General features: G+C 49.8%; 4 protein-coding genes across 4 annotated transcripts; 2 read left to right on the forward strand and 2 right to left on the reverse strand.

Moving 5' to 3' along the window:
* Positions 1 to 524: 524 nt before the first annotated feature.
* On the forward strand, positions 525 to 1,046 carry VTN77DRAFT_4030 (uncharacterized protein; the record flags this gene model as incomplete). Its single annotated transcript, XM_069420045.1, has 1 exon — positions 525 to 1,046. The coding sequence occupies one exon, from the start codon at positions 525 to 527 to the stop codon at positions 1,044 to 1,046; it is 522 nt and encodes a 173-aa protein (XP_069277934.1).
* A 545-nt stretch (positions 1,047 to 1,591) lies between these two features.
* VTN77DRAFT_4031 (uncharacterized protein) lies at positions 1,592 to 2,344 on the forward strand (the record flags this gene model as incomplete). Its single annotated transcript, XM_069420046.1, has 1 exon — positions 1,592 to 2,344. One exon carries the CDS (start codon positions 1,592 to 1,594, stop codon positions 2,342 to 2,344), a length of 753 nt encoding a protein of 250 aa, XP_069277935.1.
* A 3,653-nt stretch (positions 2,345 to 5,997) lies between these two features.
* Positions 5,998 to 9,059, reverse strand: VTN77DRAFT_4032 (uncharacterized protein; the record flags this gene model as incomplete). The annotated part of the gene is made up of 3 exons (XM_069420047.1): positions 5,998 to 7,647; positions 7,704 to 7,936; positions 8,000 to 9,059. The coding sequence occupies 3 exons, from the start codon at positions 9,057 to 9,059 to the stop codon at positions 5,998 to 6,000; spliced, it is 2,943 nt and encodes a 980-aa protein (XP_069277936.1).
* Positions 9,060 to 15,412: 6,353 nt separating this feature from the next.
* On the reverse strand, positions 15,413 to 15,913 carry VTN77DRAFT_4033 (uncharacterized protein; the record flags this gene model as incomplete). The annotated part of the gene is made up of 1 exon (XM_069420048.1): positions 15,413 to 15,913. The coding sequence occupies one exon, from the start codon at positions 15,911 to 15,913 to the stop codon at positions 15,413 to 15,415; it is 501 nt and encodes a 166-aa protein (XP_069277937.1).
* Between the last annotated feature and the right edge of the window lie 1,226 nt (positions 15,914 to 17,139).

The following is a 17,139-nucleotide window of genomic DNA, read 5'->3' on the forward strand; positions in this document are numbered from 1 at the left end:
CTGTCTACAGAGGTATGGGTCTGGATTAACTATATATTAGGTGCCCACCCAGGCAAGATAGGCGCACGCACTAAACTAGCGAATACGAGATCTGATGGCCCGTTCACTGCATTAGTCTGGGCAAGACTAGACCATGTCAATCGAATTTCTCGGCAAAGGTCACAACTGAATAATTATCGCAATTTGTGCGATTTTGGTTCAAGGGAGAAGGTATGTATACACATATGTATTTTGCCCATCTATCTGGCTATCCGATTAGTTGGCAATATCATATAACGATCAGATGAAGCAGGTGAATCGTGATGGCCGCTACAAGCCCAGCCAGATCGACACTCGTATTCTGGCGACGGGCCAAAGTTTATTTTCCTTCCTGCATGGTCAAAAATAGGTACAGCTGGCTGTGTTGCATCTGCATCTGTATTGGCCAGATAAGATGATGGCTGGTTTAAATGGCCCCTTGACCTGGTCTCTCCCTGGACTGGGCTTGAGGTATCTGCAATTCTAGTTAAGAATCTCTTGCTACCATGGCTCGAGATCAACTAGATCAACGTCAACCAGATCAACGTCAACAAGATCAACCCGATGGCATCGCGATTGCAATCAACCTCCTCTCCGCCGTCGTGCTGGCGGCTCTGCTCGGCCTGGGCGTGTACGTGAATTATAAGACGATCCTCGTCCAGGGCCCCTCGACGCCTGGCTTCCCGACCATCAACGTCGACCAGACCGGCTGGAACGTTGGCTGCACCGTCGTCGGCACCGCCGTGGGCATCTTGCTGTCTGTCGCGTTTGCCGGACACGATGGCCTGCTCACACGCAAGGAGATCATATCTACTACTGGCGTCCAGGCCATCTTTCTGCGTCCGCTGACGAGCAAGCGCGGCGTCCAGCAGATTCAACGCGGCCAACTCTCCCTGATGCGGACTTCCTCCTGCTGTGCACCATCGTCTCGTCGCTGTCCAGCGCCGCGACCGTTGCCATCTTTGGCATCCACAGCGTGTCGCTGCAGATCACCAACCCTCTGGCCTCCTACCCTCTTTCGGCTCTGATCGAGGGGACATTCTTTGAACAGGCCCCCGACGGATCGATCTTCCCGCTCGAGCCCACAGTCGAACGGCCCATCCTGGATGGCTTCCTGTACCGAGACGCCTATATCCGGGCCCTGCAAGCGTTCGGCCGGTACAGCCCCTACGACAAGGAGCTCTGGGCGCCCGAGTCAGGCCCCATCGGCGACACCATCTATCCCGGGCTGAACACGTCAGGCATCGGACTGAACACGACGTCGTACAACCAGTATTCGGGAATCCCCAGCGACTTCGACCTGCCGGGCTCGTACACGTTCGACCGGCTGGATGCGCAGGTCTTCGGGACGAACATCGACGTGACGTGCCAGAACGCCTCGTCGGAGTATACTGTCCACGTCACGCGGCCGCTGGACCTGCCGGCAAACGTGCAGATCTACAATGTCACCAAGCCCGGTTTCCCTGGAGCGACCATCGTCCAGAACACTCAGCTGCCGCAGTCCCTGCTGATCGCGTCAGTCGTCACAGAGAAGGACAACGAGCCCCTCCACACGCTCATCATCCCGCAGTGGATGGAGCAGGACGCCTTCATCGTCGAGTGCACATACTCCGGCGCCGAATTCCTCGCCTCGATCACGCTGACCGACCGTCTGTCTCCGATCCAGATCAACGGCATCGTCAACCAGGGACCCGCCATCGACTCCAGCGTCAAATGGCTCCTCTCGAACATGACGCACGACTACCTCCACGGGTGGAGCCAGGGAGCCGGCGGCGGCAGTCTGGCCGACGGCTGGATCTCGTCCGGTTTCAATTCCGACGGCGAGAACAACACCGTGTCGACGGAGCTGCTGGGCACGATCCTGAGCGAGACCAGCGAGGCGTACTTCAGCCTGCTGCGGCAGAACGTCGAGATCGCGAACCAGTACCGCGACGCGAGCCAGCTGGGTGATAACAACGACAACGGCAGCAGCGTGACCCTGTCGATCAGCGTGCTCAAGCTAGGTGGCGGCGGGTACGGCTGGCTGGCGGTGTACGCGGTGCTGTTGATCGGGGCGTTGATGGGGGTGGTTCGCACGATAGCAGAGAAGAACGTCGCGCAGTGGGAAGCGCAAGATCCGATAGAACTGCTGCAGAAGGGCCTCGGTTTGGATTGTGCGGGCATGAACGAGACGACGCGCGTGAAATTCGCCGATAATGTGTTCGAGGTGCTTGACAGGACGCCCTCGGAGAACGGCAGGAATAGTAATAGCAACAGCAACAACGGACATGTGACGGTAGGAGAGGTCAAGACGTCCGAGCAGTCGGGGTTGTTGTCGCAATCATAGCACTGAACCGATGTAGGGATAACATAGGATTGATAGCATTTGTTGTAATTAATTGGTCAGAATCTCTCAATATGGCATCTTCTGTAGTGTACTTACAACAGGAATCTGATCTTGTCTGATCTGATCTGAGAAAGATTGGCTGTACCGGGTCTGTTTGTCTCCTCTCCTCTTCTCTCCCAATGCTTGCTCACCAGGCGCGATCTCCAACTTCTTGGGTTTTTGTTGCAGGGAAGAAGAAGAGGGTCGTGACGGAAGCTTGAATACGGGGACGGCGCTGGGCTGGAAGACGAAGGATCGGATGCGGTTGGTTGTCACCTGGTAAGTGTTAGCTGAAGGTGAGCTTTTCTGATAGATAGATAAAGAGAGAGAGGGAGAAATTGAGGGAGAGGTATATATATAAAGTCAAGAGAGAGTCTGATAAGAAAAGTCTGTACAATGCTCTTGATCCACAGCGTGTTATCTTCAACGACAAGATGAACCCATTCTGGGACGCGCTCGACGAGCTCAACAAATGCAGCCCAACCTCTCCATCCGCCTGCATCCCCATCAGACGCTCGCCACCACCCGTCAATCTCAAAGGGCATTTCGACCGAGTCGTCCGCCGTCGATGTCGACGGGCACGCCCGTATACACTCCGCCGGCGCGCCGACGCCGACTCCTCCCTTGTAGAAGAAGTCGATCCCCGCGATGGCGGCCTTGGACACGACGACTGATATCCGCACCAGATGCTTCAGGTACGTGCCGCGCGACCCGCCGAACATGACGTGTACAAAGAACCGGTACTCCCGGAGCGACACGTCCCGGCTGGCGAACGACTCGTCGTGCAGATTCAGGTGCGCGGCTGGGATGCTGGGGTACCAGACGGCAGTTGTCCGGAGAGGAAGATGCTCGCCCAGAGGGTTATCGGGGAACTGAGGCTCGCTGTTTTTTGGCACTGCTAACAGGACCAGTTTCAGACCCTGAGGAAGTTAATGTCAGTTCAATTCAGATCGTGATACAGGCACGTCACGAACTAACATCAAAACAAGCGCGCACAGTCTGAATCGGGTCCGTCATGCACAGTCGAACAGTCTGCGGAAGCTCCTCCGGGCAGCCTGCCCAGTCCGAAACGCGTCCTGTCGTCGTCGTGACTCGCAGAGCCTGGATACCTCTCGGACCAACTGCAACGATAAACCCATTCAACTTGCCGCTACTCTCATTACCCAAATCACGCAAGTTGATGTATTTCTCTTCCCAAGGCCGTACATATCCCACGATGATGTCCTCATTCTCCTCTGACACGAAACGGAGACCACAGACATACTGCCGGCCACAGAAAGTGCGGAGTGAGACCGCGATACGTCTGAGATTGACCGGAACAGAGATTGTCTGTTCCCAGATGCTCTTTCAGGGCGATTGGATCGGATTGTCCCTCACCAATAACGGAGTGAAGTCCCCTCCGACCGGTCTCCATTTATCAACTTCTGGTACGTGGTTTTCAGTCCGATAAATAGCTCCCTTGTCGGAATAGAAATCAGTCAACGGCTTCTCGAGCAGGACGTCGATCAATTCCCTGTTACAATCCCAGATCCGCTTTCGATTCTTGAACTGTTTCGATGAAATCGCGCTTGGTGAGGTGAGCTCGTATAAGCGTTTCCAGTCACGGCTCCGCCGCTCTGAGAGGTTGAGGTCTCTAACTTCGTAGACAAATGCTCTTTCTCCAGCCCGTTTGAATCACGAAGCCCAGAAACACTGGTTCAAATGGTCGCTTGCGAATGATCTTGCGGCCAGTCTCAGGCTAGCGACGCTGTGAGAGGGCAAGAGAATCAGGATCTGCTCACGAATTTCCTCCGGGAGCTGAGCGAAACAGTCTGTATTTTCCCTGGCGACTGGGGAGACAGTCACTGTGATCGCCTCCGGCTGACGTTCCTGCGAGTCTTCAAGTGTCTGCTGAATCTCAGGGACGACTAACGGATCAGCCAGGTAGAAATTCAGCAGCGAGTCCTTGTTTTCGCCGAGGTATCTTGGTATATGCCCCGCGATATAGACATGCTCCCACGGATAACCCGAAACGGGGAGTGTATTTATCACCTTCCCATAGTCATGCCCCCAATCGAGCCGGCGGATCTCCGAGTTAGCCGGGCACGAGAGGCAGATGTCGTAGAGACGGTCGATGGGGATCTCATGCGGATAGGCAATTTTGCTGAGAAACTGCCAGCAATGCTCGTGGAAAGGGAAGCCAGGCCTGCGATGCGTCCTGACCGGGGCAAAGGCAGGGAAAACCACATTCCGGTGGCCGTAATCATCCCAGCGCCTGTCCGGGTCCGCCGGTGCATTGATAAAATCATCCCAGGCGGCAGACGAGCCCACTCCGGTCAAGGACGGTTCTTCAGTGGAGCCCGGGAGATTGCTACATCGAACTATCAAGAGTCAGTCTTGTCTTCTTTTCTTGCCATCGCCGCCTGCAGTGTAGAGTGATAGTAAAGAGATCGAGAGAGAGAATCAAAATGCTATACAGACTTGCACGGAATTCCTTCCGCCACGATCCATCACGACGAGGCGTGATCTCTGCTCCGCAGAAAATACAAAAAAAATACGATATCGTGTGTGCATCTTTGGATATGTATGTAGTTCGGGATGGGGTACTTCAGGGTTGAAAGTAAGTTTCGCGAGGAGCAAATCAATAAAAAAAGCAGAAATTTAGGTAACTTGAAGATAGATAGGATACAATCTCAGAATCTTAACGTGTTACTTCTTAGATGGGTAGGTAGGTAGGTAGATATACACAAACTGAATCCGAACGCTGGATGTGTTGACAAAGAATAGATAGAACTCCGCAACATGTCATACGAAGAAAATAAACAATCCGGTAAGGATAGGACTTCTTGCGCGGAAGGCAACAGGAATATACCTTTCGGTACAGTACTTCTTGTCAACTAACTGGCGTTTCCGACAAGGCTGCAGGCAGCAAGACTGTAGTGCAGCTCAGCAGCAACAAATCAAGCGGGGCCAAGAAAGAGCTGGCGTTGGCGTGGTCAAAGACAGAAGTAATACGGTACGCAACCAGTTTCCACTAGAAGGACGATGATCGTCGCCTGGGAGGAGATTGATGTCTTGCAGAGATGGAGCAATTGTAGGGTTAGTTGATGTGAGTGATGACAGACGATGCTTTGAGATCCTGAGACAACGGCAGGCTGACCCCATGACTTGCTTGCAGCTTGAGACCAGATCCTCATTTCACAGCTTAAGTTGCTCAAGGTGCAGCTAGTCCGATATGGAGAGAGGTCTATAATATGGCAGCCTATTTATGCAATCGTAGTCTAATAATGATGGTAAGCAGTCAGTCTACGAAGTACGCAGAATCAACCACAGCAGGTCTCTATCAAAACAAAACTTTTTTGCCTTCCAAATAATATGCATAAATGGCCTAACCTATTCACCTAAAAAATGACATGCAAAAAGAACCCCAGATAATAATAATGCACAACGCTGTACAGACTCCACAATAGTGCAAGGTGCAAAGTATATAACAAGAAATGGCCCAATCCTTGACTGACTGACAGACAAGACTCGTCGAGAATAAACGCATTTATCAATCGTTTCTGGCACCACAGATAACCATCCATCTTCTTTTCCAAGTAGATTAATTGATCATCACCGAACTGTAAGTTCCTCTATTCATAATCCCTCACGTATCGACCAGGCAAGTCCATATCCCACATCGGTCTTTCCACGACGGCGACTTCAAGGAATTCCTTCCCAGCACCTGCTTCGGCAGCTTCCTTGTCGGGCGCCTGGCTCAGGGGTACGATTCCAAGGATGTCACGGTACTTGTAGGTGTGCCACCATTGGCGTCTAGGCTGAGAAGCTCCGCTGTGTTCGGCATCCGTCTCGGCTTTCCCATCCTTCTTTGGCGTGCGGTCATCACCGTTCATAGTATTGTCTACCAAGACCGCGAAGGAAGGTCCATCATCACCATGCGCGAAAATGTTATCCGCGTGTACGCCATTCGTCAGGCGCTTGCGTGGTGTAAGAATCTCCTCTGAATCTGGCTTGTCGCGGCGCAGGCGGGCAAAGTTCGAGTCGTCATTCACAAAGAAAGGATTGCCATGCTCAAACTCGTCCTCTTCGTCATGCGCACTGCGTTGGCGCTGCTTCTCGACCTGCACCCACTCCTCCTTCGATTCGTCGTTGCCAACGATCTTCCGCATCTTCGTCCCCAGAGAGACATCCGCCTGAGACAAGGGGATTTTATCACCGGCACCGCTGTTGTACTTTCTTCTCTCTTCCCGGTCGTCGTCTTCCGATTCACGTTTGCGTTTTTGAGCAGACGCCTTCACAAGTTGGCCAGAGGAGTTTGCATCCGTCGAAGAGGTAGCGGCATCTGGGGAAGGGAAATCATGCGACAAGTCAAACATCCACAGCCAAGATGTACCGTAGAGCCAAATTCGTTCATGGCCGTCAGAGATATCCCAAATACCACCCATTGCGCGATCCTTTACACCAGTAAATTCCGCTGGCAGGTACGCCTTGGGATTCCTCCTCGACCAGTCCGAAAAGCTTCCCTTCAGAGCCTCGACTTCTATCAACTGATGCTCGCTGGTCAGCACCATTAAGCGATCCTCAACATCAACATGACCGGTATTTCCGTTCGTGAGAGCTTTCGAGTTGCCCTGACGACGAGGGCGGAAGGATAGAAAGACAATCCCAGATGGCAAACGCGGTATTGGCGACTCGCTCGGGTTTGACTTCCAGCGCTGACCTTCGATGGTGGGCTGCTCATCTTCATCATCGGACGACTCATCGTCAGATGAGACCGCACCGTTCGTCTTCCGGGCCGAATCTTTCGAACTCGATGGGCTCACGTCCTCCAGCACCCAGACATCCACGCAACCAGACAGGTCGCCTGAGGCCAGGATCTTGCTATCATCAGAAAACACAATCGATCTGATTGTCCTCTCGTAATTACCCAGGGTGCCGTGTGAAGCTTTCTCGTATCGAGTGTGCCGGGGAGCACGTTCGGCTTTGATGAGGTTAGGGTGTATCCGGGGCTTTTCTTTCGTATCGGATGGGAAAATTCTTGCAAGCCATATTTCGCTATTCGGCCGCACAATAGACAACCAACGAAGGTCTGGAGATATAGCGACAAGTCTTGCGCCGTCGTCTGATACTTCTGAAGGCACGTCCACTTTTTGGATCTTCAGAATGGCTCTCTCATCCCCTTTCCGCTGTCGCAGAGAGAACATCTTAACGCTGGATACAGTGGCAATAACCAAGATGCTGCCATCTGCCGACAGCGTGGCCGATGTGATGCTCTCTTCACCCTATTTGTAGTTAGCACCCTGGTACTTGCCATTCTTAATATATGTGCTCTTCTCACCTGAACCAAAACCCTTCCTACTAACTGGTGTCGCTGGCCATCCCAACCATCATTTAATGACGCAGGCCCTCGTGGGATACGCCATAATCGGACCTCCCTATCCCAGAAACTCATTATTAACCTCGAAGAAGGGGAAGACGTGAGTTGAGGGATCTGAGGAAGGCTCGAAAGTTTTCGGTGATGCTCCTTTCCAAACTCGCGCAAGGGGAGGACGACCGGGGCTGCGTCGGGGCCTGTTACAACTCAGTTAGACTCCTTGAGGCTGTAATAGACCGTAAGATGTGGACCAAAATTACCTCCTGACACCGCGACACTTATGTCCTTAGTCTCGTAGACAGCAAAAGTTTTCACGTCGTGGGTATGGTATCGTCGATGCATCACTTCAGCCCATCGCCGTCTCTTGTCGCCTTTTTCACCTGGTTTGAGCCGGTACACGACCGTCCTCTGATCTGCTCCTCCACTGATGACTGAGTCTCCATCTGCGCTGACCGCAACGTCCAGAACATCAGCCTGGTGGCCCTGAAGTCTCTGAACGAGAGAGTAGTTCTTCGCATCCCAGAATCTAACTTCTCCAGTCGAATCACCCGAGACTATAGTTTCATCTGGCAAGCATTTGACAGACCACACAAGAATTTCCTTGGGACCCCCACTAGGACCCCTGCCGAGCGATATCGTTCGCAACAGCTGTCCGTTCCGAATATCGAAAATTCGGATAGAACTATCCGCATATCCCGCGACAATGACGTTGCGATTTTGGAAAGTAATGCTGAGGACTCTGGCTCTTTTCGTAGAGGGTCGCATAATACGCAGAAACTTCAAGTCACCGTCCGCGGTCGACAAGATGACTATCGACCCATCGGCGCAACCAGCCGCAAGATGTTGGCCGATAAATTCACCTTCTGCGGGGGGCAGGGGTTTCCCGTCCTTGCCCTTTGCAGGCTTCCATCTGGGCTGCGCTGCGAGGCACCATATCTCGCCGTAGTTGCCGCTCGAATGGCGGGCTGGCTGTCCCTTTTCAAGATCCCACTCCGTTACCGCATTCGAGTATCCAATGCTGAAGAGGCGGAGCCGGCCTGGGATCTTGCTACCGCTGCCATCAGGGTTGTCCTCGGCGGGGTCAAGCGTCCACGCGAGTCCTTCGATGCTGCGATCTTTTCCGCCACGTAGAACTGTCTCCTGAAACCAGGCACCGCGCAGTGGGTTCCAGATCTCAATATCGCCGTTGGCACGACCGACCGCGAGTCGAAGCGTCTTGACACCTCGTCCAGCGAGATCTCGGGAGGGGGGATGCGAGAACGCGAGGGCATTGATGGCCTGAGGGTTGTAGGGAACGAAGCGGCAGCGGTGGATATCCATGATGGCCAGTTTGTTGCGAGGAGGGTCGCTCTAGACGAAGATGGGAACTCGAGAGCTGGAGCTTAAAGAGAGGATTGAACGAAAATGCGAAGAAGCGAACCGCTCGAATATTCGTCTCCGCAGAGTCCTAACCCGACTCAAATCCGAAGATTCAAGCCCTCACTGCCATCTCTTCTTGGGCTGCAACAGACGGAGACAAATTGGGTGAGATGCGAATTCAGCGAATGCGGCGTTTCGTTTATGTCGGGCTTGTTCTTCGCGCGGAGGATATATTTTTTTGCGTTTGGAATTATTTTTTACGGGGAAGTTTTTCCCGGCGTGGTAATGTCACGTGATGCGGCTAGACCTTCCCTTCGGAGCGCATCCATCTTTACCTCGTTATCACAACCTACTTTCGTTTTCGAAAGAGAAGCATATAACTGGCCGTTGTTTACTTTGGAGCGGGATGCTTATTTCTAAAATTTCAATATACGCTGAGCAGACTATCGACACGCCAATCGTTAACTTTAATTTCATCTAAATGCAGATGACTCTCCCCGCCATATCAAAATCAGGAGACAACTGAAAAAGATACTAAGAGAAGTTCGTTCTCCTCAAACTGAGACGAAAATATAGCATCCTGGTAATAAAAAAAAGAATTCAATACCTGAAGGTCAGATTAGTTCACTAAATTTAAGGCCCCTAGCCCCCTTAAAACTTACAAGGGATCTTACAATCAGGATTGGTCTATCGTCCATGCTGATGCGGGGTAAATAGCCACTACAGCCACGGGTCCTGGTAAGTTGAGAAGTGGTAGGCAGGTATAGTATAGTACATTATTATGCCTCAAATGATAGCCTATGGTTGGGGCAAATATCTCGTCGGCAAAGTCGAAGGAACTTGATAAGATACAGTACGGCCAGTCATCTAGCTAGCATCTACTCCCTCCCCTCCCCCGCGAAAGGCATCAAGAAAGAGCTGGATAAAATCTCGTAGGTATGCGGGGAGTTAGTAATAGTTCCTACAGTCTGCACCTACCCATCCATAGATGCATGTCATGGCATGATCTCGGAGGGCATCTTTGAGCTCCCATAGGCTAGGACAAGGCAGCTGTTCCTTGTCTGTACATGGGCTAAGGTGTCAGATCATGTTATATTCTCGGTATCAGAGGATGAACGGACAAGAGTGCTGCCACGTCAGTCGCGCGAAGGTGCAGTGGTTTGCGTCTACACAGACACAGCCTCATAGAGTTACACATACATACACACAGAGGACACCTGCCCACCTACCTATCTATCTAGGCATCTCTTTCTATCTCTCTCCATTAGGAATAATTAGTTAATATAATAGTCAGTACAGGAATAATGAAACGATAAGATCATATAAGATTCTGGGGGTGAATCATACTAATCAGGACCAAGTTACGGAGTAATTTGGTGGGCACTGTGGGCAGAGATGAGATCTAAGATATAGTATCTCAATAACTAGATGGAAATCCGAAATTGACCCCAAAAAATCAATCCATTTCAATTCAGTAGGAAGGTAAGGTAAGCCCCAATAGCAAAATTAGATAGGTCTAGGTAGGTAGGTAGGTAGGTAGGTAAATACAAACCCATCCCTCCATCCATACCAGATCAGATAGATCGTCTCATTTGACTAGGGAATACTCCGTAGGTAATACTCTGTACTTAGGTGGGAGGTAGGTAGTTCATTAATACACTTCGACGGGGCAGAATGATAGTTTAGGTAGGTAATAATATGCCGGTAAGAAGTCATTGCAGGAAAAACAAAAACAACAACAGTTAAAAAAGAAAAAAAATATTACACACACATGCGCGCGTTCGCGTGCGCGTTGCAGCTATAAGGTTACGGGGAAAAGCGCGTTGATTGGTAATTCTTCGATGATGGACGTCGGAGCCGCCGTTTCGGACGGGCTGGCGGGCTGGCTGCAGCGGGCAGGGAGGGGAGGGTCCAGGCCCAGGCATCGAGTGAATCAATTCATCAAGCGATCCAGTCAAGCAATCACCGGGTAATTCAATTCAATTCACGATCGAGCCTTTTGAGTTGTATCCACACGATTTATATATCCATCTAATAAATACTCCATAGTGAAAGCTTATCATCGCTTTCATGAAGTGAATTTCTTGATAGATTAATATCTGAAGTTACCAATATTGATTTCAGTGACATCGTGGATTGATTGCATGGCGTGGTATTGAAGAGTAGGAGTAGGAGGTAACTAGTGTCAACTAGAAACAGTTGATCAGTGGACCCGATCGATTGATTCTTTACTCCATACTTCATTTGCATCCTCTTGACATATGATGATGACGAAGTTCTGGAGCTGCCAATATTGCCAAGGCTCTCCTCTGTTGCACCATACCAAGATCCTCGCTCTAGTCAACTAGTCAGTAATTAACGGGTCCTGAGGTGAGGTGAGGTGAGGATCATCACTGCTACTCCGTTGACAGCCAGCAAAGACAAGAGGCATAAGCAGAGGCAGACGGCAGAGATGATGTTAATCCTGTCTCGTGGGAGTTCTCAAGACTGTTGAACTTATCTCAGTCTGACCGGATACAGAACTCTGGATTAAAATTCCATCGTTTGGAATGCCGTCCTCGCACAAGCCACAGTCCACGGACAGGGATGGTGATCATGGTGAAACTCGACCACCTCCGGATTCAGGCAAGCAAGTACGGAGTATACGGAGTACTCCGTATATCTTCCAGCTAGCTGCTCTTCCAAAGGCGGGGAAGGAGGAGCTTCTCATTGTGATTGCTCGAGTTTCAGCTCTCGTCGTGTCATCGTTTAGGTCCAGAAGAGGCTGAGGCTGTGCGCCGGTAGTAAAGAAAAGTCCGAACCGTGCCACAAGCTCGCAAGATTATTTATTTACCGAGTAACATCTCTTTGTGGAGTAGCTTTGGATTGATTCCGGATTATTGGCCACGGAAGTCAATCGACTCCTAAATATCTAGCTGTACAGCCGAGGCTGATGATCAAAGATCGATCGCGTGCTTTGCTCTTGCCACTTGGGTACCCGACTGGGAGAGTTTGCACACGATGGGTGGTTTGTCAGCAAAGTTCTTCTCTGGAGTACTCCGTATGTGCCGATGAAATTGCAGAGATCTTCCAGGTAGTAGTGTTGCAACTGGCAAGGGTTTGAATCACCGAAACTAAACGGAGCAAGATCGAATATTAATTGGAGGAGAAAACACGGTAGGTTCCCGTACCTTAGGTACTACCCAGGTAGGTACCTAAGGTTCGTAACCTAGGTTGATGACGCGCCACAGATCCGCACTAAGCGCGACGTTGCTCCGACGAGATGGTCGAATCATCGCGTGGAGAGCACATGGAAGTGACACGCCACGGAGGGGCCCAACGTGGTCGATGGACTCAATTGTGTCGACGGTTTGCGTGGTCGCGTCTAATTCACTAAATTAGAGTTTGCACGTTCGCCGAGCTCAGCTTGAGTCCAGTGTTCACGGCCGGATAGGTACAGGACAGACGTCAAACCATGCCATACTGTGGTACTGAAAACAGACCGAACTGCGAGACATCTTTGAGGACTAGCCTGATATGCGTGCTTGTTTGACAGAATCGGTTGTTGAGAGTGATGTCCACTCAAATCCATTTCGACTGAGTGGAGGACCAGAAGCAAGCATTCCGTAGAACTCCACTAGACAAATCAGTTCCATACTCTGTATTCCAGGGTGGGCGACATTAAGATCGGTTGTACTCCGTATTTTTCGTCGGTTTTCTTTCATCCTTCTCTGCAGCTCATTAGCTGGCCATTTTTATTCTCGGGAGGAATTTGTGGAGTCGGTGACGATTGCTCTCCGTGCCTGTTCAACTGATCCCCGCTTGCTGCTCCAGTCTGGTGGGACGGTACTGTATTGATCAGTGTAACCTGATTACCGTTTCCAAACGGGCGGTGAAACGTATGGCGTGGTATTGCTTTTTACGAGACAGACCAGGCGGTATTGTCATTACCAACAGCATGTGACATCCAGGAGAACGGCACATGCCATCAAGCGATCAGATAAAAGACCACACTCAGGTAGATATGAAGAAGAATGAGTCCCTATAATTGCAAGCATGGCGTCTTCAAGGCGACCATGGGCAAGACACAGTGGAGTAAACCACCTCGACACGATCTTGCAGTTAATCCCTTCCTACCGGCCCTGGGTCCTTTAGCGTTCCCATCCGCAGCTGCTCCGGCCTGCTCATTCGCCCAATTGCCGTTTTCAGAACCGCCATTTTTCGCTGCGCTTCGTTGATAGTCCTGCCTACTGCAGGGTTAGTCCTCTGGAGTTAGTCCATCGTATTCACAGCTTAGCCGTGCTCGTGGCAATTGGCTTCAATAATTGACGTCGATGTGCATGCTGCTTCTCTTGTCATCAACGCCGTTTTCATCTCGAGATCGATTTGCAGAGGCCAATCAAGTAACATTGTCACCGACATGCTTGCAGACGGTAATTTCATGCAGCTGTTGGTATCTCGTTAACGACCAGATTCCGATCTTGCTTGGTATTAAGAAAAGAACCAGCCACGAACGAAAATGAAAGACGGTGATTATGACGAAAGAGAAAAAGCAATTTTTCACCGCATGTCTTGCCCACTGATTTCCTGTCTGTGGAGATCGATGCACTGCAGTGGCACCATGCGAGTAGTATGCCGTCGGAGTCCAAGTCCGCAATGGATGCCTAAGGCATGAAACTGACTGACATGCGGTAAGGATTAATATTTTATCAGAGAGGCAGAGCCGCAAGTTGGATGACCTGTCTGGCTGATATATATATCTTCATATATTTGCATTAAATCATTGAATACTGTGCACACTCCATGCTTCATGATCACTACATTTTCAATGAATAATGCTAGATAATTAATTTTATGATTTTGATCTGCTGAGTTTTTCTACATCTCCCGCTCTTCCGCGCTTTATTTTACTTTACATACACGATCGAAAATCGGAAATCCCCTTGCGTCCACTTGGCGTTGCCAGTTAGGTAATGAAGATTCTTCCAGTGGCGTATGTATGTACAGTAGTTAGGAAGTGGATCGATCTATCTGTATACAGTAGTAGTAGTATTCACAGTAATACTGTTTGTTCTTTGTGCCCCTCTTCTACCTACGGTATCTTCCCCTCTGCGGGGCGAAAGAAAAGAAAAGAAAAGAATGAAAGAAAAAAAATTTTTTTTGTTGATTCTAGATTATCCTCTGCGGGCCGACCCTACTGTCAAATCCGTATTTTCCGCAATCGTCCAAGGGTCTTGTGTGGTGTGGGGATTTCCAGCCTGCTTTTTTTTGATCGCGTCTGTGTCCCTTGGGTCGTTTCGCGGTTTACATAACTTAAGCCTGTCGGACTTGAGCGGCATGCTTAATTTTTTTTTTAAAAAAAAATACTGACCCAAGGAGCTCCGCTATGGATCTTTGTTCTGGCTTGTGCTTTCTGTTTCGGTGACAGAGCTAATTAAGTGGGTTGGAGGAGACAGGAAAAAAAAAGGAAGAAACTCCACGTAGCTATTACTAACTTCATACTCTCTCCGTACGAGAGATCAAAGTGGAATTAATCAATAACAGTCGCCTGAGAAACGGTTGAAATTTTTTGATAGATTAGGTTGACTACCTAGGTTCTAATATTCACTTACTGCCTAATTATTATTACTGACATTCACCGAGAGAAGGAAATAGAAAAAGAGAAAACAAAAATTTTTAAACCGAGACCCCCAGTTCCAGAAGAGATTTTTTTTTTCAGTCACTGGCCAATTGTCGCGTAACTACTGTATTTATCCATCGAACGATCTGTGCGTGTTTGTGTGTATATTATGGAAGAGTACAGTAAAGTAATTATTATAAAAAACGTCAACGGTTGACATCCGAGAGAAACCCGTGTCTCCGTTTTGATACAACCTTACGTTTCACTACTAAAGCTTATTTCCTGGGTATGAAACACAAAATGCAGTATTTTTTTTTAAAAAAAAGAGAGAGAGAAAGAGAGAGAAAGAGAGAGAGAGAGAGAGAGAAACCGAAATGGAATCGTGACACAGATGAGTTTAAAATAAATCCTGCATGATCGTTATACCGTATGCCATTTGTAGATAATCTATAGGGTATGACTGCGTTCCTGTGCCTGTGCCCTTGCCTATGTATGTAGTACAATATACGGACATGTCATGCAGCATCCCGATTCCCCGAGGGGTGAAGATCCATTTTCATGCTGGTCTTGCTGCTGTCTCTTCTTCAGTTTCGGTCTGGCCGTTTAAGAGAGCGTGGGAGGCTGGGAGCACGTGGAAAAGGCTCCATAGTAAACTCGTACCTTGCTTCTTATCTGCAATCAGGCAATGGCCAAGTACACCTACATACTGGATAAGTTATGAATTGGTTATAAGGAGAGACCTGAAGAAGCATATGCCAATTAAGGCTACACTGCAGCCAGCTATGTGCCGCAAGGGACAATCCAGACCAGTCACAACTGCTGACGTTTTGACACTGTGTATTTCATCAGCCAATAAAGCTTTTTTTATAGACATATCAGTATAAGTCTGTAACATTATCATTGTCAATGCAGGCTGCCTTCCTGCTTTCTTCCTGTATAGATTTAGACGGTCCATGGATGCACCTACCTCATTGGTCGTCCGGGCGGGAGACACGTGAGCGGACCGGGATCCTGCTCCATCCGGACAAAGGCCTCGGTCCATGGCCGGGCTTCCATCACGATCACCAACTATTCCCTTTAGTGATGACAATCCGTCCAGGGATAACTCGACAGATCCAAAAAGCTCGCTATGTAGGATGATGAATCTCGTCACAACTTGATTGTCCTGCAGGGAACGGCATGGATTTTCAAATAGCGTTCCATGGACGTTGAGCATAGAGTCGACCTGATGCGCTTTGACTGCTACTGTGGCAGATAAAGGGAGTCTGCTTGATCCATGGATGACACTTAGGTACTACCTCCTATATTGACCACCCGAAAAGGGGAAGGAGCGACCTCACTCGGTAGATCCGATGACTGGCGACACTGCATCAGTCCATTTCTCAATAACAAGATCGTGGTACGGAGTACAGCCAGCCAGAGGATCATGATAAATCACACGGAGTACTCCGGAGACTCATCTGTGTTCATTCATTCATGGATAGGGAGAGCAAGTGGCTGATCCAGTTGGCGGTTTAGAGTGCTGCTGCCGCCATTATCCTGGTCGCGGATGACGCTAAGCTCCCGCGGCCACAGCCTTTGCCAGAGATCCGTCCAACCTATAATCAGGAGAGAGATTCCTGCTTCATCATTATTGCTCCTAATTAATGTTCTTCTAATTAATCGTCTCCAGCACCTTTGTGTGGTAGGTTCTGGGGCGATGTGAGGGCTGCTCTCCCTTGCAAGGACAGACGGGATGTGTCAATCTCAGGCGTTGGACTCGGCTCTCATTGGCGATGGATGCTCCCCGCGACCAGGCACCAAGGCACTAGCCAACTCAGCAATCCTTCCTCGTCGCAAACCTACCTGGTCGACACCTATCAGCAGATCTCTTTCCTTTCTCCTTCCTGAAGCGGCATGCACTGAACAATGAAATACGAGTCTTGCTTGAATGCGGGAGTTGCCGCATTGCTAGCCACTCCGCAGTTCGATCGTCCATCTGCCCCTTACTTTATGTCGCGAAAGGATCATAGTGACTCTGTAAACTACGGAGCAACTCTACATGATAGGACGCGGAGTATCCAGCCATCTTTTTTCTTCAATTGGATACACGAATGATCGAAAGCTGCTGAGTAGAATCAGGTCAGATGAGAATCTCGAACTTCATGGTTGATTCCTCAGTAGAATCAATCCCTGTGGTCGAATGGATACTATACCAGAACTGGCTCAGTTTGTCTGCCACAGAAGAACTAAGTTAATACCTGCAGCAGACTGAACAAATTGAATAAATGTCACGAGGTAGACCGTAGACAGCACAAACCCTGCCCCTTGAACTGAACAAGCAATTACCTTGGGCCAAGTGCAAGTGTCCTATCAAGCATAACAGGGATCCAACATCAAACCTATCACATCAACATGAGGAACCAACCTGCTGGGTTCTGAAGGCCTCAGGACGGGAGAAAG

The sequence above is a fragment of the Rasamsonia byssochlamydoides genome (assembly GCF_041956645.1).
Source record: "Rasamsonia byssochlamydoides strain NRRL 3658 unplaced genomic scaffold VTN77scaffold_29, whole genome shotgun sequence".
In the NCBI taxonomy this organism is placed as follows: domain Eukaryota; kingdom Fungi; phylum Ascomycota; class Eurotiomycetes; order Eurotiales; family Trichocomaceae; genus Rasamsonia; species Rasamsonia byssochlamydoides.